Source organism: Marmota flaviventris, chromosome 3 (genome assembly GCF_047511675.1).
Source record: "Marmota flaviventris isolate mMarFla1 chromosome 3, mMarFla1.hap1, whole genome shotgun sequence".
NCBI classification, from domain to species: domain Eukaryota; kingdom Metazoa; phylum Chordata; class Mammalia; order Rodentia; family Sciuridae; genus Marmota; species Marmota flaviventris.
The window spans coordinates 179,018,789-179,043,475 of NC_092500.1; the positions used below are offsets into that span (position 1 = coordinate 179,018,789).

Sequence of the window (24,687 nt, forward strand, 5' to 3'; positions counted from 1 at the left end):
TGATAATTCAATTCAACATAAAAATAGTAACTCGGCCCTCTATTTTTGGAAGATAAATCAGTCAGCAACCAAAACAAAACCAATTTTGATGGCTAGTCTTGGTTTCTGCTGGACTCGGTCACCTCCATGTATATTTAAAGTTCTATGACATGTCTCCACACTTATCTAGACTCTAGAACCCTGATTTTATCAGCATCTATTGCAGCTCAAGTTGTGATGGGAATGCTGTGCTCAGATAAAAAAAAAAAATCAAAACATGTAAACAAAGTATATTCACACCAATTTGTGTCTTTATACATATACTTTGGATAATAATGATCATCACATTCCACCATCATTTATAACCCCATGCCCCCTTCCTTCCCCCCCCAACACCTCTGCCCTATCTAGAGTTTGTCTATTCTTCCCATGCTCCCTCTATCTGAATATACTTTGTATACAACCAGAGATATGAAAAATTGTGTTCTATATGTGTCATAAGAATTGTAATGCATTCTGCTGTCATATATAAATTAAAACAACAACAACAAAACAACACGTAGACACACATCAGAAGTATGCATAGCCTACTTAGAGAACCAACAGAGTGCTGCTCAGTCCTTCAAGTAAGGAAAGGAGAGCCAGCAACGTGGACACCCTATATGTGCCAGTGAAGCAGCAGCCCCAGGAGCAAAGGTGCAAAGGCTGCTCACCCTGCAGATGAAGGAAAACGAGCCAGCCAGGGGCGGGATGGGTTTCCATCACTCCTCTACAATCCGCCCCTTGTGCAGAGGGGCAACTACTCTAATAGACAAAAAATCTTGCTGTAAGTAGGTTCTCCTTTTGTATACATCAGTTTGGATTAGGTTTTTCTCACTTAAAGGTAAGAACCTAGGTCATCTGCCAAGTCTTCAAGCTCTGACCTATCTATACATGCTCGGTCACCTCCATGTATACTTCAAGTTCTAGTATTGCCACATTACCTGCAAAATTTTGTATAGTACTATTGAAAGTATAAACTGGTATAATTCTATTAGGAACTTACACTTTGTAAATATCATACAAGTATGCAAAAGGATACACACAGGTAACTGAAGCTACCAGTCAGAAATAATGACAAACAGAAATAACTAAAATGTGATTAGCAGAAGCTTGGGTAAACAAGACATGCTATATCTAAACAATGAAATGTGGTCATTATAAAGAATGAGGCAAACCAACATGTGCTGATGTGGCACAACTTCCAAGAAGTGAAAAGTGGGGGAAAGGACAATGGCTTATGGAGCCACTCAGTGAAGGCCATGTGACGTGTGGCCCATCCAAGCTGCTCAGGCAGACCCTGGGCCTGTACCAGAAGTTCCTCAAGTCAGTGGGACTCATCCTTCCAGCTATGCAGCCAAAGGCCATCCTCCTCACTCCTTTAGACTACACTCTACGCATCCTACCTGCCTGTGAGTCCTACAAAATCCCAACAGGATCTGAACACTTCATAATCCCACCTCTTCCTCTCCAAGCCATCATCTGGCTACCTGCGGGCAGGCAGAGCAGGAGCTGAGGGAGAATGGGGAGGACTCTGTGCCTCCTCTTCTATGTTTTTGAGATTACATAATTTTTCTGTTTTGTTCATTTACAATGAGCAGATATTGCTTTATAAATGAAAAAACCCACAAATCTGGGGATAAAATAGTAAAATGAAGTTGGAGAAGAGAATGTGCAATCCAAAGAAAATCACTTACTAAAAGAAATGACCTCCTTATGTAACATGTGCAAAACCCTGGGTTCAATTCTTAGGACCACACCCACACACAACCTGTCCCCTGTATGTACACACACACACACACACACACACACACACGGCAGCAATACTGCCTAGAATGCTATTTGCTGAGTGTGATATACAAACAAATATTTTACATCATTTACTTACATTTTGCTTTCTAGTCACCAAAGAAAACATGTAAGAAAGGTCAGGTGGGTTTTACAAACCTGTAACAACAGTGTAAAGATCCCTGGGGGACTGTGCTTGACAGCAGGGGCATTTATGCATGAGGACATAGGATGGCTGGGGGTCCAGTTCCTACTGCCCATGAACTCCCACAGATGCTTTTATGGTGTTGAGCTATCTCCAGAACTATGGCTGAAGGCAATTTTGGTGGAGCTCTAAATTCACAATAACCCCCATGACTACGCCTACAGAGAACAAAGTAACCATGATAAACCTTAAACATTTGAGTTTGAATAAGATAAAATAGAATGTTTAACAAGTTTTAAACAAACAAAAAAAAATGTGCTAAGAGTTAACATGTTGAGGCAAAGGGCAAGTCCCAGAGTACTAGGTGGAGCCCGGGTGGGATGCATCAGTCCACAGGGCAGCAAGGCCTCTGCACGTCCCCAGCAGTGCCCTTAGTGAGGAGATCCTGGAGATCTGCTGAGTGGGGAGAAGTTCTGAGACACACCCCTGCAGTGCTTCCTCCACACAGATCATGCCATACCTACCAGCAATGGCAATCATGCGATGAGGAGCAGGAGCTAACACCTTAATATGCTTCATCCCATTGGCCTGCAACCCTCGTGCTTTGCTGACTCTGCCAGTGGCATACACAGTCCCTGCCTGGTGAGAGCCCACCAGTTCCAACTGGGCTGGGCCACTGGATCAGGCTGCCTGTCCCCCCCACCTGTATACCACCTGCTGCCTTATCCTGCATCTGTGGCTTAAAGGGTGCAAGGTGAGCCCCTGTGCTCCAAGCTGCGCTCTGTAGAAAGACGTTTCCTAAGTTCTAATGAACAACATCTACTCAATGAAGAACCAAGCATTCAGAAGAGGGCTTAACTCTGTCTATCATCAATGACCTTGGCAGTATCACAAATGTCGCCTGAAAGAGCACCTTAAGCAAAGGTCTGGAGCAGGAGCTGAATCAATGATCCTTTTTCATCCATTTTTCTCAGAATTTTCCATCTTAAAATGAGATGAGAGTAAACAGGGGACAGTTAAAGGTCTATTTTTAATGCCCATTACAAACAAAAAAATACTAACAAAGTTAGCATCTTAATCACTTAGGCCATTTTTTACTATAACGGTTCCAGCTTTAGAATGCTCACTCCACACCAAAGAATTAAAAGGGCTGTTTCCCAAACACACATGGAGGGAGAGGAGCTGTTTTATGGAGCCACTCACACTGGGGTTGTTTAGAGCTGCATCTTAGTTACAACTGAGGTTGAAAGTTAGCAGCTTTTTCCTTCCAGGGAAGCAGGAAGCACTAGAATCCTTCTGCTGTCCTGGTCACACCCAGAGCCCCACAAGTCTGGCTGTGAGTTCTGGTGGACAGACAGGGAAGAAAGGCAGAGTGGGAAGGAGAAGGTCTGAGGCTTCTGAGGCAACTGGAGTGGTAGGGGAGAGAGAGCACAGCCCTTCCACGCTGTCCACGGCAGCAGCCGGGCTGCTGTGGAAGCCCTCTCTCCCACTGCAGACACATGGCCTCTTTGCCCGAAGCAGAGGCACATCTTCAGTGCGCCAAGGAATTAAACACATCTGCAAGTAAGTTTGAGAGGGTGGGAGAGTGGTTAGCGTGCTGGGAAGCAAGGGAAGGGAAGGGGCCCAGAGAGCTACCAACACGTTTGGATTGAATTCTCCAATCCTATGTGTACGTAAGAAAGTCAATTGGGGCTGAGCACTTGCCTACCCTCATGTGTGAGGCACTGAGTTTGACCCCTAACGCTGCATAAAAATCAACAAATAAAATAAAGGCATGCTGTCCATACACAACTACAAAAACACATTAAGAAAAGTCAATTCTCAGACACTAAAAACATGTTTGGGATGATAGGGAAAAGAATACATAGGAAAAAAAACAAGAATTGGGCAAATCCTTTAATACAGAACTTGCGGAACATGGGTTTTCAGTGATGGCTTTTTAAAAAAAAATGTATATTTTTTCGTTGTAGATAAACACACAGTATCTTTATTTATTTTTATGTGGTGCTGAGAATTGAACCCAGTGCCTCATGCATGTGAGCCAAACACTTTACCACTGAGCTATAGCCCTGGTATTCAGTGATAGCTTTTTTAAAACTGAATTTTGTGACCTGTTTCCCTATCCTAGAACTGTGAGTTGAGGAATCTCTATGCTTAACAGTGACCATCTGGAAGAAATGAGACACCCAACATTTCTAGATATATTTAACCAACTTTAAACTTAAATAACTCGCTATAAAAACTGTAAGACAGGGCTGGAGTTGTGGCTCAGAGGTAGAGCGCTCATCTACCATGCATAAGGCACTGGGTTTGATCCTCAGCACCACATAAAAATAAAATAAAGATATTGTGTCCACCTATAACTAAAAAATAAATAATAAAAAACCGTAAGACAATAAAAAAACCACCCAAGAAATTTGCAATTGTCTAAAATTAATCATCTAATACCAATAGCACAGATAATTGCCAAGTTAAATAGATTTTCCAACCTTTAGTATTAATAAAACACAGAATGGCAGAGAAATGCCACAACATAAACTCATAAATGAGCATTATGTATTACCTTCACTATAACTGAAGTATAAGATTAATTCCTGCTTCAAATATGCAAAAACCAGTCTCTGGCCTAAAACTACTAAACTTAAACAGAGGGACCATCACACACACAAATAATAGAATGCAAATGCCAAATAAGAACGTACACTAAAATCAAAGCCTAGACCCAGGCGCTCCAGAGGACAAGGGCTCATGACTTTCCCAAGCCTCCACATTCTCAACAGCTTGGATCAGGGACTGCTAGGGATGACTCCAGGGCCATCTACCTGTTCCCGTACCCATGTCATCTAACAATTCTACCAGGACAAATGGCCTCACAGCAGACCAACTGCAACCCCAGCGTCCCCGCAACTCATGCTCTAGTCAGTGAGGTGCAGGCAGCGGCGATCCAGGTAATCAAGGGCTATGTATGCCATAATGTGCAGGAGTGTGTCCCATCCACCACCAGCTGGAAGCAGATGTAGCAGGCAGTACTGCCCCTGGCACTGAGCAGGTCAGACACAGTGGGTAACACACCCTCTGGATCCCTGCAGATGGGCCTGAACTCCAGGATAGGAAAGCAAAAGAGACAATGCCACTCAGCCCCTGGTGATGTCATGAGCAAAGTCACTGCATCATCTCAAGTTGCCAGACAGAAAAAAGACTTCTTTCTTGTGCAAGCCACTATTGCCACATCCTCAACACTGGCTGCAACCTGTGCCTTTACTTTCCTCAGATCCTCAGCTATACTGTAAGGTTAAAATGATTTCTTTCTCTCAGACTATCATGAGGATTAAATGTTATAAATAGTAAGAAAAAGGAGCATCCATGTGTGGAAATCAGGCTAACTGCCAAGCTCATTCTTTAGCTAAATAAGTCATTTCCTCACATCAGCCTCCAAGAGTGGACAAGTCTCAGCAAGATGACAAGTTACAGAGCTCTGTGGTGACCTGAAAAGCAGGTACAGCCATAAAGGTAAAGAGGCAGCAGCCTGACTCTGCCGGCCGTGACTCACACGTCATGGCTGAGACTACACTGGCTGCTTTCTCTTCCCAGCTCCGGATTGCAGGACTCGCATCTCTTCCAGCCATCTTCAGTTTTAATCCAACTCCACCCAGGGGATCTCCAGTCCTGACCCAGAAATGGCATAGTTCTCCTGTAAAACAAAAAATCAATTTGCATTAAAAGTATAAATATATATGAATAAGTAATTAAAGTTTCATTTAGAAAATTTGTTCACTGATTTTAAAGAACAAAATACTTATCACCTAAATGTTGGCAGGTCATCGGGGATGAGACAACGAGGACAGCACAGCACCTTGGGGGCTCTACAATGATAACGGTGGAGCATAACAGGTGGGTTTTCCAGCTCCGAGGTAACAGAGGCTTACACCCGAAGCAGCAGCAAGAGTCAAGGATGTCATTTCAAACCATGCACTCACTGCAATCAGAGGCAACACAGCCCGAAAGTCCTCACGTCCATCTCCTCCAGGTGGATCAGTTTGGGTGAGCTTGGCATAGAAGGTGGGAGTGGGGAGTTGCCAGAGTGAGAACAAAGGGTCGGGATGGCCAGATGAGGCCAAGGAGCAGGGCTTCACTCTGAGAGCAAGGAGGAACAAGACAGGGACTGACACATACGTGGTTCAAGTAATTCGATGGATCCTGAGCTGAAGAGGGCTCCGGTGTGTGCTATGACAGCAGTGGGAGGTGGAGAGGAGACCTCGGAGTGCTGGCCTTCAGAGGAAGGAAAGAAAGAGACTACAGCAACACTGAGGGGGCAGAGTCAGCAGCACCCGAGGATGGGTGGCCACGTGGGGAAAGAGCCAAAGATGACGTCCAGATTCTGACTGCTGAATGAGGTCACAAGAGACAGCAGGCTGGGGAGGGGAGGATGGAGCTAAGACACTGACCTCAGTTTCAGACATGCTGTTAACTAGAATCTAGAAATAAAAATTATAACTTAAAAAGTGGAACAACAGATATTACTACTTCTAAGAAGCTTACAATTTGATGAGCGTGAGATCTGGAATACCGGCTATGTCACTGACTGGAATTCCCTTTCTGGTAATCAGTGGTTTTCAAATACTGCTATGCATTAACTTCAGTTTGTGAAGTGCTTGGTCCCTCTCAGACCAATTAAGTATGAGTACCTAGGGGGGAAGGCTAGGAGTGAGTAGCTTTTAAAGGTACAGGGGTGATTCTCTGCACAGACAGGGCTAGGAACTGGGGATTTGAAATGTTACCTCCCCACAAAGGCTTCCCCGACCACTCGGGAAAACTTCTCCCCACCTCACAGGTCTCAGCATTGCCTGGTGTCTACATCCCAACAAGGGCTGTCTAAAATTATTCATGTATTTATTTTCCTAAAAGCGAATGAGGTCTTTTTCAGTTCTGTATCCCAATTACCCTGAACAATGCCAGGCACATGGCAAGAGTTCAAATATCTATTTACTGAATTAATTAATTAATAGATCAGAAAAAAAAAAGTTAGGTTAGAGAGAAATATAGGGAAATTACCAGCATTCAGAGCAATTGAAGTCATGGAAATAACATCGTAGAGTAGGCAGTGTAGAAATCAAGACCACCAAGGAGAGAACTCAAGAAACACCAACAGGTGAGGGACAGTGGCTTGAGATGAGTCAAGAGAGAAACTCAAGGAAGAGTCGGGGGATTGGGAAAGGCGGAAAGCTAAGAGAAGCATGCATTTTAAGAAAGACATGTTTGACGGAGAGGAAAAACACTGTAAAGAAGCCAACACAGTAGATGTTCAAAAGCAGACATATTTTAGTTTAGCTACACCAGGAAGCCAAAGACTTACACAAAATTCATTTCAGCTGAGCAGCATCTATGAATCTTGTATCCAAAGTAGATTGGCAAGGGCTGGGGTGAAGCATTTGACTAGTACTCATGAGGCCCTGTGTTTGATTCCCCAACACTGGAAAACACATACACATACACACACACACATACACACACACACACAACCAAAAATCAAAGTAGGCTTGGAGCATTTCACGACATAGCATATTATATCAGAGAGAGTTCTTGAAAGACTGAGTCCAAACTACATGTAGTGTAACTAACAATCCAGGCTATCAAATGGGCATTTATGCTAACTTAGAAGACACAAAAGAATTAGTAAGGAAATTACATAAACATCACCATTATCCCTGGGTCAACTCCAAGCACCCAATTCCTGTACTGGTATAAAATATGCATTGAAATAATTCTTCCTTACGAGAGGATCATGAAACCTTGCTAAGATAATTTATAGCCTGGACACACCCTTTTCAGGCATATATTGATTGAATTCTTGCTTTAGAAGATCATTTTAAAACATTCTTTAAATCTCAGCACCACTGTGGTAAGCCTTGTCTTACAGATCTGCTTCATAGCTATGGATCATTCCAAATGTGAAGGCCACCATTCATGTCCAATCAATCCAGAGTTATCTTATGATCCACAATATATCTATATTGAGATATGGGCCAGAGGACACCCCCCAAGAGATGGAAGGGCCCTGAAGAAGCAATGTCTACTTTACATGACAACTTCAGTATCATCAAATGTACACTACAAAAACAAAGCTGTTTGACCATCTCTGAAAACTCCCAAAGTACCTCTCAATATCACAATGGAACCATGGATTCAAAAGAAAATCCAGTGGTGACCCTGAAATAACCATAAAAAGGGTCACTTCATGACAAACACTTGTCACTCACTAAATATTATAGTAATGGGTGTCCATGCCCTTAAGGTGTACCATGCAACTGAGGAACTAAAAAAACAAAAACAAAAACTATATTCACACAAAACAACAACAAAAACCCAAAGCATACATATGTAACATCAAGCATGTGTTTACCTGTATATCCAGGAGATCTTATAACATGGAAAACAAAGAAATGGTAAAGAGGGAACAACTAAAAGAAATTTAACCATGCAAAATAGTAGTGACTACGGAAGGAAGGTCAGCCAGGAAGGTTCCAGGGAGGACATGGGCTCAGCCTTCAAGCCTGGTCAATTTCACATGAATGGAGAGGCAAGGAAAGAAGTATCAGTCACAGGGATGGTGAGGGGAAACTTAAGATCAGGATACATGTGACACAACTGAGACAAATTCAGAGGGTCAAAAGACTCTGGGTAACTATGTTTTTGAGCAATGTGTCAAGGTGAACAGTGTTGTTAAAAGAATGATACCCCCCTAGGGCTTAGATCTAAATAGATCTAAGGATAGATCTATATGGAGAAGGAAGACAGGTAAAAGATAGATAGTATAGATCTAAATGGAGAAAGCAGACAGGCAAAAGAGCTCCACAGGCAACAGACTCTTATCAGTGTCCTGTGCAGACCTGTGTCCTCAGCTAACAAATTTCCTTAAAGTTAACCTGTGTAGGCTATGCCTATTCCCCAATGAGCACACTTATTTTCTGGCTTCAAAAAATGACTATAACATTTATGTAAACAGCCAGTGTTGGCTGGGGATGTGGCACAGTGTTAGAGCTTTGACTGGCACGTGTGAGGCCCTGGGTGCTAACTCTAGCAAAACACACAAACAGCCAGTGTGGTGTGTCCAATAAAATAACCTTTTTAAAAACACCTCTACCCATATTACAATTTTGACTATAACAACTTGGGAAGAAATTAATATGATTTGGAGTGAATATTTCAGCAGTTAAGTGATTCTTTCCTTCCTTCCTGTTTTGGATTGGCCAGTAGTGCAATGCAGCTAATGGACCATGGGAAATAAACAAGCCCATGCCCCAGATTTTTCAACAGAGAAAAAAATTAACTCTTCAGCAGGTGTATGTATTTCATAAATTTGTAATGGTAAAATCTCTGGATTATCCTGAGCTTTATTTTAAATTTATATAGTTTAAGGACTAAACAGATTTTTTTTTTTTTAAAAAAGTAACAAATAAGTAAGTCACTGGGAAATGCAAAAAAGAGAAGTTGCAATTTAAGAGGCCCACATCTCAAGTTTTCAAAAATACTCCCAATCTGAGCAACTGATTTTACAAATCAGAAAACAAGCTACTTAATTTTTAGAATGATACCCTACAACTTTGTTCAGGAATTTATCTGTACAGCTAAAAAATGTGAATTGCTAGAGCTTCACAAGTTTATTTTAATTAAAATTACCTTTGAGAATTTGCAAATACAAAAATTAAAACTGGAAATTATTTCTGAAAATTAATACAAAATAAAAGAGTGACTATTCAGAGTCTACTCAGTTGTATACAAGTCTACAAAGCTTGTATAACATGCAATCTTTAAGCACATCTTATGCTAACTATGTCAGAGAGCATATGGGGCTGAACTATTTTAAACCTCCTGTTTAATATGGCAGGACATGAGAGTGGAGTACTGCAGAACAGGACTTTATGAAATACATTTCTCAGTGGAAATTCCTGGCATGAAAGAATCTGAACCAAGAAATGTCTTTTCTTCTATAAGCATAGGTTTTCCTAACTGGTAAGACTAGTGATGATAACATTTACCAGAGATTAGTATGGGGTAGACATCAATCTAAACAATTTACAGGCATTAGCTCATTTAGTTGTCATACTACCCAACAAGATAGGAAATGTCATTCTCACTCTACAGGTTTAGTTCTCTTCTGTATATGAGAACACCAAGGCAAAGAGTTTGGGGGAACAGGATTCAAAATTAGGGGCTCTAGCTCTAGAATGCATGCTCTCAGCCACTATGTTTATAAAAGCAGTTCCTGAAAACCTTAGTAAAAGATGCCATATATTTACAAGAATTTTTTTTTTTTAACTTATGTGACGCGTCACCAACATAATCTAAAGTAATGATTCATTTAAATGTAACAGTACTAAGACAAGGAAAACAAAACCCTAATACATTTTAACAAGCCACATGTGTTTCCTTATTTAAGCTAGATGAAAATAGTACTTAATGCAACTATTAAGTGGGGCTTTAAAAACAATAAGAACTGTTAAGCAAGAGCTATAATAGTATACACAATAAACAAAATAGCAAGGCAGTTGCTATTCAAATTCAGACAAAGAAGTTAGTATAGGAACTTACTTTCCCCCTTCTTATTTTTCATTGTTCTGAAATAAGAAGGAATAACTGGTCTTCAATTTGATAAGCATTCTATTTTTCTTCATTGCGTTTTCTTATGATGTTTCCAAATAAGATCAAACAATTTTGGGTCAAACGTTGGTTTGTAAGTGTGAACAAATTTGATTCGGAGAGTACATCAAAACATTGCAGATTAGAGGCTGAGAGTCAAAAGTGGGATTCACTCCAACAAGGTCTGAAAGATAATTACTGATGCTTCACGGAAAAGGAAAACAATGCAAGGAGGGGAAAAGCGGTATGAAAGAGAAATCAGGTCTTTTCTGATTAGATAGTAAAAGAACTGGGAACAGGCAAAAAGAGAGAACTTCATTGAAGACAGTTCTTCAGACTCCTAGTTCAAGGTGAGTCTGAATAGGCCCTGGGATAGAGATGGAATCCAAGTGAAGAAAGGCCAAAATGAGCTGTGAAGGGAAGGATACACAATTCTCAAGTACCACCTGCAAGAAAAAAAGTAGGTAGGTACACAGTGGCGTGAAGGAGAACGGGGTCATTCCCAGGCATATGTCACAGAGAAGGTGCACAGGAACTCAAGAGATCAGGGAGAGGCCTAGGTTTGCAGAGCAGCTCTCTCTGGGTCCAGGGGGAGGCAGACAAAGCAAGGACCGGCAGAGGACGCCTTGGAGCTAGGTGGGGACTAGGTGAGCACCTATGGCAGGTCAACCGAGGGCAGGCCCAGCAGTGCACCGCCCTACCGGTGGCCAAGGGCCTGGTCCCACCTGGCGATCCCTCCCCACCTGAAGGTCCCCTTGTCACTGGCGGACCCCACGACTTCTCCCCACCTGGCGATGCCCTCCCCACTGATGGGCCCCACAGCTCCGGTCCCACCTGGCGATCCCCTCCCCACTGGCGATCCCCAAGGTTCCGGTCCCACCTGGCGGTCCCCTCCCCACTGCGGGCCCCAGGCTCAGTCCCACCTGGCGGTCCTCTCCCTCCTAGCGGTCCTCTGCCGACTGGCGGGCCCATGGCCCCTGCCTACCCGGCGATCCCCTCCCCACTGGCGGGCCCACGACTTCTCCATACCTGGCCACCCCCTCCCCGCTGGCAGACCCCGGCCCCTAGCCCACCTGTGGTCCTCTCCCCACTTGCCTGGCCTCACCCGACGCGACAGCCTCAGTGCGCACCGACTGCGTCGCACCCGAGAATATTGCCGGAAGTCGCCCGCCGTCACCGCCTCTACGGGAAGCCCCGCCCCCGGCCGCGCTGATTGGCCGTCGCGGCTCCGGTCGGTGTTGCTAGGAGCTTGTGGCCAGCGGCGCGCGTGCGCAGTGAGCGCCGCCTCGCCCGCTCCGGCGGGGGCTCCAGGAAAGGTGCCCTTTGACCCGGCCCTAGAGGCGTGGGCGGGTCCGGGCGGCGCGGAGACGCGGGCTCGGCCGCTGAATTGAGCACGGGGGCTGGCCGGCAGCCAGCAGCCGGGGAATTGCCGAGCTTCAGCGCGTCGCCGGGCGTACGTGGGCGTGTGGGCGTGTGAGCGCGGCCCTCCCGGCGGCCGGACTGGCCTTGCGGAGCCCGCAGGGCGGGGAGAGAAGGCCTGCTGCTCGGGGATTGCTTTGTGCGTGTGCAAGCGCCGTGCAAAACACCTGAAAAGTGTCTCGTGTGTAGTAAGCAAATATGCACGTTCAATTTTAGTGTCTTCCCTTTCAGAATGAGTTTTTGTATGTGGAACGCATTGCAGGAAGGTAAGTATTCATATTTGAAAATGATTCTGTAAGTCATTTCTGATCAGTATCTAATACTGATTTTTGGCTACTTTAAAAGTAATGTAAAACCGATCATGGGCGAAGTGGGCAGTATTGCTTACACCGCCCTTCCCCTTCTTCCTTTCCTTCACACAGTGCCCATCGACTGTATTTTTTCTTGTTTGTAGTGGAAGTGTATTTGCAAGTAAACCTCTGTAGTTGGGACTATTGGATCAAGGTTAACTGCTTGTCGAGTTGATTAGATATTGGCAAGCCAAGATTCTGCTACCACAATGGGGCCAAAAAACACAGGTAGTCCTTAGCTTGCGTGGCGTTTTATCCCCATAAACCCATATAAGTTTAGAATATTGTGACTCAGAAATGCATTTAATACACGCAACCCGCCAAATGTCGTGCCTTAGCCCAGCCCACCTTAAACGTGCTCAGAACATTTACAACAGCTTACAGTCAGGCACAGTCATCTCTCACAAATCTTACTTTAAAAGTGTTAAATATCTCATGTGACTTATCAAATAGTGTACTGGAAGTGAGGAACAGAAGCATGGCTGTACTTTCACATCATTCTAAAGTCAAATGCCATGTAAGTGCCATCTTGTAAGTTGGGGACCATCTGTATATATGTTAATCTAATTTGCTAGCATCCACACAATTCCGTATGAAGGAAATCTGTTGGCTGTGTTGAGGAGCGAAAATAATTTCAGAAACTCACAAAATAACAATAGTTTATAAAATAACACCAGAAGTACAAGAAAGCCACGATTTAACAACAGAACCCACAAAGCACAATAGCCTGCAAAGAAATAGTGTGAGCCCACAGAGCAAGAGTAGACACCTGCAGAGTAACCACAGGAACTCAGAGGTGGTTCAGGCAGGTTCAGATGGACTCACATCCAGTGAGTCTTTTGCTACAGTACTTGGGTGCCCTGGTAAAGATTAATATGTTTGGTGACCCCTGGACTGTCACCAAAGGATGGAGAGGAAAGCACTCATAGAGGAAAGAAAAAGGCTAGACTTGTGGTGCCACTGGGGTGTTGGAGAAGTGGCTCAGGGACATGATGAGCAGAAAAGAGATGCCCACATACCACATATTTGGGGCATTTGACTCATTTAACACATTTACATATTTGGGAAAAACGTTTTGTTTTGTTTTGTTTTTTTCTTTAAGGCAGTCTACTCTTGACAGTATCCAAGGAGTTGGGGATATTTGAACTAGTGGTTGCTGCCACAGTGAGGTCTCATGGCAGTGAGCAGGTAGTTGCTGGGTACAAGCACCTAGTGGTTCATGCCTCCCTGAACTCAGCATGCTGGCCTTCCCTGTGCACCCTTGCCCTTGGGACTCTCTGGACTTCATCCCCTACAGGCTCACTCATCCTGCACTTCCCCTTTGGAACACGGAGCGTAGTATATCTGGTGGGGTCTTCGCGCAATGCGTGAAGACCACTTTATTCTATGCAGCAATAATACTGCAATAGTAAGTGAGTCACCGGATTCAATGTTTAATTCCCAGGTCTGGCCATCCCCTGCCAAAAAAAAAAAAGGAAGAAAAGGAAAAAGAACCAAATCACCACCTGTGCCACTCCAAAGGAAGAATCCCTGATCTTTGGGAATTCCACCCTCTGCAACATGGATGGCAATAGTAGGTGAGAAAGCAGGCAGTGAGCACTGTGAGTGCACACATGTGCAGGGGGCGATGCAGTGACAGCTGCTCCTGGAAGGGCAGCAAGTAGTACAGTCTGTGGGCTCAGACACCAGTGGGCAGCCAGGGTGAGGTCAAAGACAGGAGAAGGCTAGGTTCAGCATGCCATTTGCTTATGTCTTTCATCTCTTGGTTAGAATAGGATTTCAGGGCTGTACACCCAGGTGCCTAGCAATTGTCAACATGGAATGTGTGCGGTTGGAACAGGAAGGCCAATGTGAAGACCCCATGGCCACCCAACTGCAGCTCATCCCCACTCTGATGCCTAGACCTGAGTATGACTCCACTTTCAGCTCCCTGTCCCGTGCACAACATGCGCAAGGAGCAACAGGTGAAACTAGCATCTGCATTCCAGCGGATGCCTCTTGGGCCCATAACCTTCCTAAACCTGTTTCCTACCTCTGGGAGGCACATGGAGCAGCCAGGGGTGGGTCCAGGTGGGACCAGGCTTTGTGCTCCAGGCCTGCTGGTCTGTCCTTCCTGCAAAACACCTATTGACCAGCTATGTCAAGTGCCCCCTCTGCTCCCACCCTCCTGGGGTGTATTGTCCTTATTGCTCGCTAGACCATCATGGCATCTTGTGATTTCTTTCAGTTATTTAAATCTCAGCTCAGCCCCCCTCTGCTTAAAAAAAAAAAAAAAATCCCAGTTCCCCATAGAAACTAAAAGCTCTCTGAAGGAAGAAGAAAGTTTTTCAGGAGCCATGAAAGCCTGTCTCAACTATAGGAAAGGTAGGGAGAGACATGCAGCAGACAGGCTGCTAATCCCAGATGGAAATGCTGGATCCAAATAGCTCAAGTCCTCCTGACATGCTGGGATCAAGTTCAGACTTTGAAGTCACATCAGATATGATGGCATCAATGTTAGTTCATCAAAATTATATTATTTCCAGTGTGACATGCTTATCCTGCTTTAATATTGCTTTAGGTGAGATCCAAGCAATGAAATAAATGAGCAGTAGATTGTTAGGACCAAAAGGGACCTTTGTCTGCCTAAGCCTCGTGGCAGACAAAGCCTGCACATTCACAGTATCAGACAGTGAGCACGCGGCCAGCAGGGCCCCACCCTGAGCCAGGTCCTGACTCCCTACCTGGCTTTCTCCCCCCAAAGAGGATGGTGTCTAACTCAGATACCATGGACCCTGGAATCCTCGAGCCCTCTCCCAGGTCCTCAGATCTCAGGGACAGGGTACTGAAAGTGGGACTTGAGGTGTAGGTGTCCTCCTCAGTCATCTGACACAGCAGGACTTCCAGAGGCTGGGTTGGCCCTGAGACTGCTTCTGGCTCCCTGGTCTCTTACCTGTCATGATTGTCCACTGCTTCATGGGGTTGACTGACCTCATTCTACTGGGAAAAGCATGAAGTTCCAGGCTCTGGAGTCAAATGAGCAAACTTTGAAGGGAACTTGGGGATGTAGATGTGGGGGGAAGCAGGTAGCAGAAGGGCTCTGGCAGGAGACCAACCACCCACAGGAAGAGGCCATAAGTTGCTGACCACATGAACAGAGGGTCAGCTTGTACATTCAGATGAAGCTTCAGCTCCATCTAAGGCTATGGTAGCATCACAAAAAAGGGAGATTTAAGCCAGGAGCCATGTGCTGCAGGGAGTAAGGAGAGAAAGTCAACACATGATCTGGTCACCCATTTGTGGATGAATGGCAGGGATGGGCCAGAGGTGAATTGGGGTGTCGAGAGCTAAGGCCACGAGGCACTGTGGAGTTCTGGAAAGGCAGTCTTCTACCATGAACAGTGTGGATGCGTCTCTCCATGCCTCTGGCCTGCATGGTTTTTGATAAGAAACACACTGGCAACCTTATTGAGCTCCCACCGATAGCCTCTCTTATAGCCATTCTCGTTGTTTTCAGATTCTTTGTTTTGGCTTTCAGCAGTTTGGTTATGATATGTCTAGGTGTGAATTTCTGAGTTTATCCCACTGAAGGATACAATGTCGAGGTGTTGAGATTCTTAGATATGTAGATCATTGTTTTCCTTCACATTTTAGAAGTTTAGAGCACTGTTTCTTCACTCCTTCTGACCTTTCCTCTCTCCCCTCCTCTTGGACTCACTGTGCATCTGTTGGTACAACTTCACTCTCTTTTTGCATTTAGGTGTGACACTTCCAGAAATTCTACTTAAGAGGGATGGAGTTGTGGCTCAGTGGTAGAGCGCTTGCCTGGTGTGAGGCCCTGGGTTTGATCCTCAGCACTGTATATAATAAATAAAAATAAATTTTAAAAAAGATCCATTTACAACTAAAAAATATTTTTAGAAAAAGAAATTCTACTTAAGCGGAGAGATGCCCTTCCTCCTGGAATGTGGCTATAAGATCTGGCTCTCCACCAACTGTCTTGGGCCTGAGCTGACCTTAAGGATGGAGACCACAAGTCCGAGATCTGGGGGCCTGATGAGTTTCTGGACCCATCATGCTTTGGGCCTGCCAACGTCCAGACTACATTTTCTGAATTTCTTTTGTGTGAAAGAGAAATAAACATATATCTGGATTAGCTATTATTATTTTAGATTTTTAAGACATATGTCATGTAAGCAATGGAATTATCTAGTGTAAATTTGCCATGAAACATAAGATACCACCAGTTATGAGGAGTCAAGAGTTCTTTTTTTTTTTTTTTTAAGAGAGAGAGAGAGAACTATTTATTATTTATTTTTTGGCAGACACAACATCTTCGTTTGTTATGTGGTGCTGAGGATCGAACCCAGGCCGCACGCATACCAGGCGAGCGCGCTACCGCTTGAGCCACATCCCCAGCCCCGAGTCAAGAGTTCTTTACAAGGACTTTATGATGGTAAAAATTGTAGGCACAGTCTCGGGCAGACTCATTTTCCAGACTCATTTTTCCACTGCTTCCAGTGGGTCTCAAAGACACTGAGTAGGTATTTATACAGTGTGGAAATGACCATTCAGGTAGGTTCGACATCAGGAAACAGTGGAGCTTTGGGATCTCCTATCAGGAAACCATGATTTGCCTTGCTCTTCAAGGTTTTCCTATAGGCCCCTCCCCCCCAAATTTGTGGTAATTTCAGGCCATTTCTCGAATTGTTCCTCCTATAAAACAAAAGTTCCTCATACTTGTTAACTTCCTAAATCCTCTACCTTGCTACCATAGCCTTTAATGGAGCTGAGGTTTCATCTGAATGTAGAAGCTAAGCTAAGTTTCTGTGTTCTGACTTTATCTTAGGCATCTGCATCTCCAAGAAACAGAGTGTGTGCACCAGTGGGCACAGCACTCTTGTTGAAGCTGCAGCTGAAAGTCATGTCTCCTTAGTGGCTACTCAGCTGAGCTGCTAGTTAACTTCTCTGGTCTCAGCAATGAGTCAGCCTCCTCTGCCTCTTCCTTGGGTTGGTTTGCCTCAAAGTTCTTCCAAGATGTTTATAAAACATGCAGTTAGTTGGCTTTCGTTTCCTAACCTGAAGATGTTCCTTACTCTGGCTTTTGCCATTTTTCATTCCATCTCACTAGAGCATAGTAGAGAAGTCCTTCAAGGAAGAATGATTTCAACAGAGCAGCTGCCAGCTGCTGTACATCTTCTTTACCTAGTCCTAAATATGAGACCTTCAGCAACACCCTGCTCACTGCTGGCTCATGTCATTTATATTGCCCTAGGTTTTATGTTGGAGAAAAGACAAGAAAATATGTAGAAACAAGAGGCAAACGTGTTGACTTTTTGACATTCTTGCTTACACACACATGGAGGTGGACCTCAACGCCTGAGAGTGAGCTGAAGACAGGGAAAGGAAGAGGCAGTTACTAGGCTGGGAACTGCTTCTCACCACTGAAAGTCAGGAGCTCTGAGCTTGGCTGCCTCTGGTTCCTTCACGCACTGAAATAAATTCTGGTCTCATGCAGACTCATTCTCCAGGACACTGTGGGCGTCAACCAGCCTGGTTCTCAGATGACTTCAGGCTCCTGGCTAAAATCTCCCCTTTCTGTCATGCTACCATAGCCTTAGACGGAGCTGAAGCTTCATCTGAAATCATCAGCTGTTTTTGTGTTCTGACTTTACCTTTTCCACCTATACCTTATACATCATTATAAGGTTATACCATAGTATATTATACTTCCAAGAGCCCTGAATCATTTGTTTTGACAACTTTCCCCAGTTTCTCATGTCATGAGGACCCCTGCTAATTGAATTTACTTTAACTTCTTCTTTTCCAAAATTTATTGGAAGGATGTTTAGTGTGGACATTAACCATGTTATCATTTTTATGCTCATAACCAAACCAGAATTAAATTTTACAATATCATGTAGTACTTTTATCACAACAGCTTGCTACAACTCAGATACATTAAAAATGCTGCCTTCCTATTGAGTCTGGCTTTTTAAATTCCATCAAAAAAGCAATAAATTTCTGCTGACAGAATTGCCTGGGAAGTGCCATGTGGCTTGACCCATGGTCCTGCCATCTGTGATTTATTAGGCTCCCAGCTGCAGCCCTTGGGAGAGGCTCTGTGGCAGGTGGCCATCATTTGTATAGCTTGGAAAATCCCACTATTCGACACTCTGGCATTTGGGAACACTCCTGTCAAGACTGGTAGGATGAAGTCTCATGAAGAAACACCAATAGCTGCAGGAGGCCAGTGTTGTGGGCTGCTCAAAGTGGTTCCAAGTCCTCAGCTGGGCCACTGGAAATTGGCCATGGCTGGAGAATACACAATACAGAAGTTAGAAACACTACAAATACAAACTATGCACACTCTGACCCTCTTCTACAGAGCTGGCTCACCAGCACCACTGGACACACCCCAGTCAGGTACCTAGCCATCACCACGGACTGAACGTTGTGTCCCATGCACTGTCAGTGACTGTAGGTTCCTCTGGCCATGCAGAAGCAGATTTTTCTGTCCAGCTGTGGTGAGTTTGGCTATGGCCAAACTTTTCCTTTTACTCCTCCTCCCCACCTTTTTTTTTTTTTTGTGGCAAATCAGACCATTTAACTCTCATTTAGGGCCTGCTTAAGGAAAAGAGGCACACAAAATTGGCTCTGCCCAGAGTGCTAATGTTGCAGTCCACTTTGCGTAACTTTGTTTTCCAGCCTTCTAGCAGAGAGCCATGCAGAGCAATAAGGAAATAACTCGGGGTCTCCTAAAGGCCACCTTAAAATGGATGTATAGCAACTAAAAATCTTAAAATCATCAGCAAATAATGATGTTTACTTGTGATGATGGTAAAAGAGAAATGGGACCAAATAAGGTTTTCCTTCAATTAAACTCCAGATGGGCATTTCCTGGTGTCTGAATCTTCTGACTCACCCAAGCACTAGGCATAGATTCCCCTCTGAATCACCAGGTTGCCAATGCTGTGGCCTTTCTTCTGGGAGGGGACTTGATGATAGCAAGTCCAAAGCTCACAGATACGAGAGAACAATTAATCGACTACGTGGCAGGAGGGACCCAGCCGAGGTGCTCCAGCAACAGGGCAAAGTCCACAGACACTGGCCAAGTGTCTGGGCATGGGTCCCTCTGCCTCCCGAAACTCGTTGCTGTTGGAGAGACAGAAGGAGTAGAGTGTCTGCCCTTGCTTCTGGGTTTCCTTCCCTCTCCATGGCAGTCTAGTCCCCACTTATGTGTCCTGTGGATAGTGGAGTTCTTTAGTGTTGAGTTTTCAGGAGACATATGAAATGCTGCCAGTTATGAATGCTCAGGGTGCTTGTCAGGGTGTGGATGCTGGCACTGACCAAGTACAAAATCACGTGGAAGAAAGCAGAGAAAAGAAAAGCAAGATCAGTGTCTCGAGATCCTATCTTGTGGTGGAGAGGGGGGCGTGGCTGGGGTTGTGGCTCAGTGGTAGAGCGCTTGCCTAAGTGTGTGTGATGCCCTGGGTTCGATCCTCAGCACCACATAAAAATAAGTAAATAAAACAAAGGTATTGTGTCCATCTACAACTAAAAAATAAATATTTAGACAACGATCCTATCTTGCCCTATTAAGAGAAAACTGCAGGGATAGAAAATACTCTGATAGTGTGACCACTCAAACAGCCTTGGAGGTCCACAGGAAATAGCATGTATTAAAGAAAAATACTGATAAAAAAATGACATACTTTCTGCAGCTATTTCTCTGAATGAAAGACAGTTGTGCCCTCCACAGTTCCTATGAGAGCTATTGAACGTTAAAAGGGCATTTATAAGCAGGAAACAGATTTGCTGTGGCTCCTGCTCTTGCCAGTGGAGGGCCCTCTGGCTTTTCCTTTTATGATCCCAGGTTGAAAGGAAATTGCCTCTGGAGTGAGTGGAACCTTTGTATGAGAACAACCCTCTCTGGTTTCTGTTTCCTGTTTGTGTAAGCCACAACCCTGCTCCAGTGACTGGGTTTTCAGTGAATACGTAAAGCCAGTGCAAGCCCAGTTGCTCTGCTGGAACCTGACCTCCAGAAGGACTGACCTGCAGCAAAGGTGACCAAGCATCTGCAGAATGAGCTTCAGACAGGCAAAGCCCTGTTTGCTCCAGTGCTCATCCGGGTCTGGAGCCTGCCCCAGGGTGGGTGCCAAGATTCGCACAAGAACAAAGTTAAACTGTTCTGACTCCACTGTGAAGACACTCTGCACTCATAAACCACATGTGCTTGACTCCTATCTACAGCATTTCTTCCCAAGAACATGCAAGGGCAGTCCAGCAGATGCCGGAGGAACAGTGACCACACTCTGAGGCAAGCCAGATACCACCTGTCCTGGGCCTGATCCTAGTAGGCCTCCAAGGAGCGTTCTCATGGTTACCAAGTGCTTTAGGCAGGGAGAGGGAGGCAGGGAAGGAGGAAGGAAGGGCGGGCACCACTCTGCTGTTGAGCCCTCCCTCCCTCCCTCCCTCCCTTCCTCCCTCCCTTCCTTCAAACCGAGCAGGTTTCCTCCAGGAATGCGTGGTAGCTGGTGTGTATCTGTTTTTATAGCATTTGTCAAGGTCTACTGATAGCATCATGCAAAAATACAGAGAGATCATTTTTCTGAGCTGGGCTTGAATAAAAGCTCAGAAACATGCAGTTAGGTGTGCTGTTCTCCGATAAGAGTCTACATGGTGTGCTGTGAAAAGAACCACGACAAAAGGACCCCGATGCTGGCTAGGCTACCTCAGTGATGGCCCAGCTTTCACACGGGACCCTGCGGAGTGGAGAGGGACTCCAGCTGGCTGCTCTCTGCATGCAAACTGTGGGGAGCTGGGAACACTGACTTCTGCTTGTGCCTGATACCATCAGGTGACAATGGGGAATCCAGAGGTGTCATGTGGACACTGACCTAGTGTGGAAGATGCTGTGAGGGCACAGGGGCCATGTCTGGTGGCCAGTATCCAAGCCTTCATCGTGGATGGGGTCCTGGACTGCAAGAGGGTGTGGAGGGTCCAGATTTTCACTGTGGGTGGGGACAGACACACTAGGAGGAGACCTGTGCCCAGCTTGTTCACTCAGGGATGACTACACATCAGTCAGTTGCTGGACACCAGCCCCTCTTGACCTTGTCGGTGTCCTGAGCTTGGGGTGGACTTCTGCCTGCACTGGTGGACACTCTTGAGTGAGCAGAACTGAACATCACAGTGTCCGACCAGGGTCCCTGCTGGTATGAGTGATGAGCACTGGGGGCAGGGACACCTGTCCATTTGTCTGTCAGTGTTCGCCCTTCCCCTTTGTAACACATCACTGCAGATTCCCTGGGAAGAAAAAACACATTGGAAAAGAGGTTGCACAGAGGGCATGGTCAGCAGCTCCTTATCTGTGCTCATTTCGACTTCAGAGGAGCTTTTCTGGGTTTGATTAATTCACTGTTGTCCGGGAGATGAGGCTGATAGTGTATGATAGGGCAGAGAGGAGGGGAAGCAGTTCTTCCACTGCTAACTCTTACTGATCTTCTTCCCAGTCTGCAGTGGAGCCTCCTCACTCCTAAGGTCAACTGTGAGTAAGTTACCAGAGTTTCCAAGGAGGACTCTCACCACCTCATATGGGGATGCTCAGGACACATAGCAGACAGGTTCAATCTGCTCAGACACAGCTGTACATCGTGGGTGGAGAGGCCACATGCAGATGTCAGGCAGCAGTGAGGCACTGGAGCACCACCTCGCAGGGTCTGTGCAGATGGCCCCTCCCCACTCAAGGTGGCCTGCTTGAGCACGGGATCATTCTACACCCAGCTCCTGTGGGATTGCCGGGGGGCTGGGGCCTTGCAGGCCAGGCAGAAGCTGTGGCACCATCTCAGTCCCCAGTGAAGCCTCAGGGCCCTAAGCGCCCTTCCTACAGTGTGGTCTGAAACTGAAATGTGCTTCATGTGTGGCTTTTGGTTTACATTGTGTTTAGATGTGTTTGTGGTGAATAAAATAAAAATATTAAAACGTTCCTGAACAAGTAGTTTCTTTGGTCTGTATGAACACAGTGATGCTGAGCATGCATTCACAAGGAATTTTCAAGTAAAATGGGGTTTCCATCCCAACAAATTGGAGCCTTCACAGCCGCAGGAAAGTGCCTCAGGTCTTCCTGAGTGAAGCCTGCATAAGCGGGAGCCTCGTTCCAGTTGGTGAGCAGCTATCCAGGAGAAGGCACGAGGTGGGTGGAAGCACCCTTTGGGCCTTGCAAAGCTTGTCTGATGAAATTCTGTCTTCTTGTTCAGTCATGGACACCTGTGCTCAGGGGAAGCCACTGTCCTGGGCACCACCCTGCGGTGGTCAGCTCCTTGTCCTTGCTGAAGAGGGCTGCATTCCAAGAAGTCTGAGCAGGGTTAGCAACCATGTGTTCTCACCACAGCCCTCATCGGTGACTCCCTGGAAACCAGGCTCTCGGGGACAGCACAGAGTGACAGCACAAGCTGTTGCTCCTAGGTGACAGAACCTGGTGTGTCTGCTGTCCGCATCCCATGGTGGAGCCAGACCAAGGCTGACGGTCTAGCATCAGGACACGGGGCTGGTCAGGCTGAAGCAGGACAGATGAGGAACTAGCAGGAAGCGGGCTTGTTAGCTGCAGCAGTCCAGAATGGCTGTTGTCTAAAAACCTCTGGACCCAAGTCTGGGAATTCTCTAAACTTTATACTCAGTGGGGTGGATCATGTCAGTCAGTGGGTGCATAACAGTTACACTTTGTCCCATATTGTTTTTACCATAGAAAGCAGAAGTTGGGTTTGAGGCTCAGTTACAGCACTTGCCTTACACGCGTGAGGCCCCGGGTCCAATCCTCAGCACCACATTATAAAACAAATAAATAAAAAATAAAGATATTGTTTTCAGGTACAACTGAAAAAAATTAAAAAAAAAAAAGCAGAAGTGCTAAATTTTTTTGTTCATCACTGAGTTTGCTGGTATATTTAGCTTTTGCATGAAAGAGCAACTTCGTCCTTACCGAAAATAGAAAGTTTCAAACCACATTGAGTTCTTTGCAGAAATTTTTGCTAATATCTTATTAATAAGAACAATGATGGTGAGGATCTCTAGAAAAGCCCACCACAAGACAGTTTTTGCTGCTCCCAGTAGTAAGGCCACTCAGGCGGCCCAGCAGAGCCCAGGTTTACACAGCCAGCCTGGGACCTGGGCCACAGTTTTCTCCCTGCTGAGACAGGGATCAGGTGGTGCCTCCCTCACAGTGATGCTTAGATGAATAGGGGTGCCAGCACTCCTCCTGAGTTTGGTGTGGCAGTCACATGGCCCTTCTTGTCACCTGTTACAGGTGAATCTACCCTGCCTGGTGGCACAAATGCCACCCCCTGTTCTCAGCCAGGCTGGAACTCACTTGGAGAGGGTGGATTTTGAGTTTGAAAAGGTATGCAATGTTTGTGGGATGCCATTTAAACTTTAAAAAATGAAAATAGGTACAAAGTGAAGAGAGAGAGTGGAATGGATGGTGGAAGCTGAGATCTCTGAACCTCTTACCACCCAGGCCAGGTGTGCAGAAGAGTCAGGACAGTGCCGCCACTCTGCTCACTAGTGACCAATGCATTTCAAGGTGGACATTCTTAAAAGAAAATAATAATGATTATACATGTATATTTAGTTGTAAATGAACAATACCTTTATTTTATTTATTTTTTTATGTGGTGCTGAGGATCGAACCTGGTGTCTCACACATGCCAGGCAGGCACTCTACATCTGAGCTACAACCCCAGCTCAAGTTAGACATTCTTGACCCTAATTTAAGGCCTACTTCAGTGGTATAACAGGGTGTCTAGAGAGAACACTCCATTATTTAAGAGAAGCATTGGTAACTATGCTCAGTGGAACTGAAGTCAGAAGAAATGAACTGGCCAGAGAGCCGGGGAACGTTGTGGGGAGGGGCTAGGCAGCCTGGAACAACATCTCCATTTTGTTGAAAAGGCATGGAAAAATACTTCTGATTAGCAGAGAGCTCGACATTGAAGGGCAAACGCATAAAAATACTGCAAGTGTTGCTAACTGATGCCTTACAGAGCCTGGATGCAGTAGATAGTGACTGCTAACTCCATGATAATAATCTCTGGCTGTAATTGGAGAGCTACCCTTTGGAAGCAGAGCTCAGGGAAATACCTGCAGAAAACAGTATGAGAGAGCTGCTCCTGTCTCGCCTTTGAGAATGTTAGCCCGCTGTTACAGCTGCTCTCCTGACAGGCCTTTCCTGCTTCTTTCTGACTCACAGGCTCTCTGCTGCTTGTTTGCTAACGGGGAATGTACTGCAGTCTCCTCCCTGAGGCTGAGGCATTGATTACTTAAATGTCCCCAGGTGGGGTTTCTCAAGGAACA

At 45.4% G+C, this 24,687-nt stretch overlaps 1 protein-coding gene and 1 long non-coding RNA gene across 6 annotated transcripts in view; one reads left to right on the forward strand and one right to left on the reverse strand.

Annotated features, from left to right (window-relative positions):
• Positions 1-11,758, reverse strand: part of Fbxo25 (F-box protein 25) — a 50,730-nt gene extending 38,972 nt beyond the window's left edge. For 3 of the 4 annotated variants that reach the window (XM_027952108.3, XM_027952105.3, XM_071610648.1), the window contains exons 1-2: positions 11,684-11,758; positions 5,502-5,642 (exon numbers count right to left, since the gene is read on the reverse strand). In XM_027952108.3, the coding sequence (XP_027807909.1) occupies positions 5,502-5,635 (134 nt within the window). In that variant the 5' untranslated portion in view covers positions 5,636-5,642; positions 11,684-11,758. Of the gene's footprint in view, positions 1-5,501; positions 5,643-11,661 lie in introns of all 4 variants that reach the window. The other variant, XM_027952107.3, reaches the window with a different exon arrangement.
• Positions 11,759-12,061: 303 nt separating this feature from the next.
• LOC139705063 (uncharacterized) lies at positions 12,062-18,357 on the forward strand. 2 transcript variants are annotated; one of them, XR_011706955.1, is made up of 3 exons: positions 12,062-12,273; positions 13,802-13,934; positions 17,468-18,357. It is a non-coding gene; the product is annotated as an uncharacterized lncRNA (long non-coding RNA). The 2 variants fall into 2 exon arrangements; XR_011706954.1 differs by having other exon boundaries at positions 17,612-18,357.
• Positions 18,358-24,687: the final 6,330 nt, after the last annotated feature.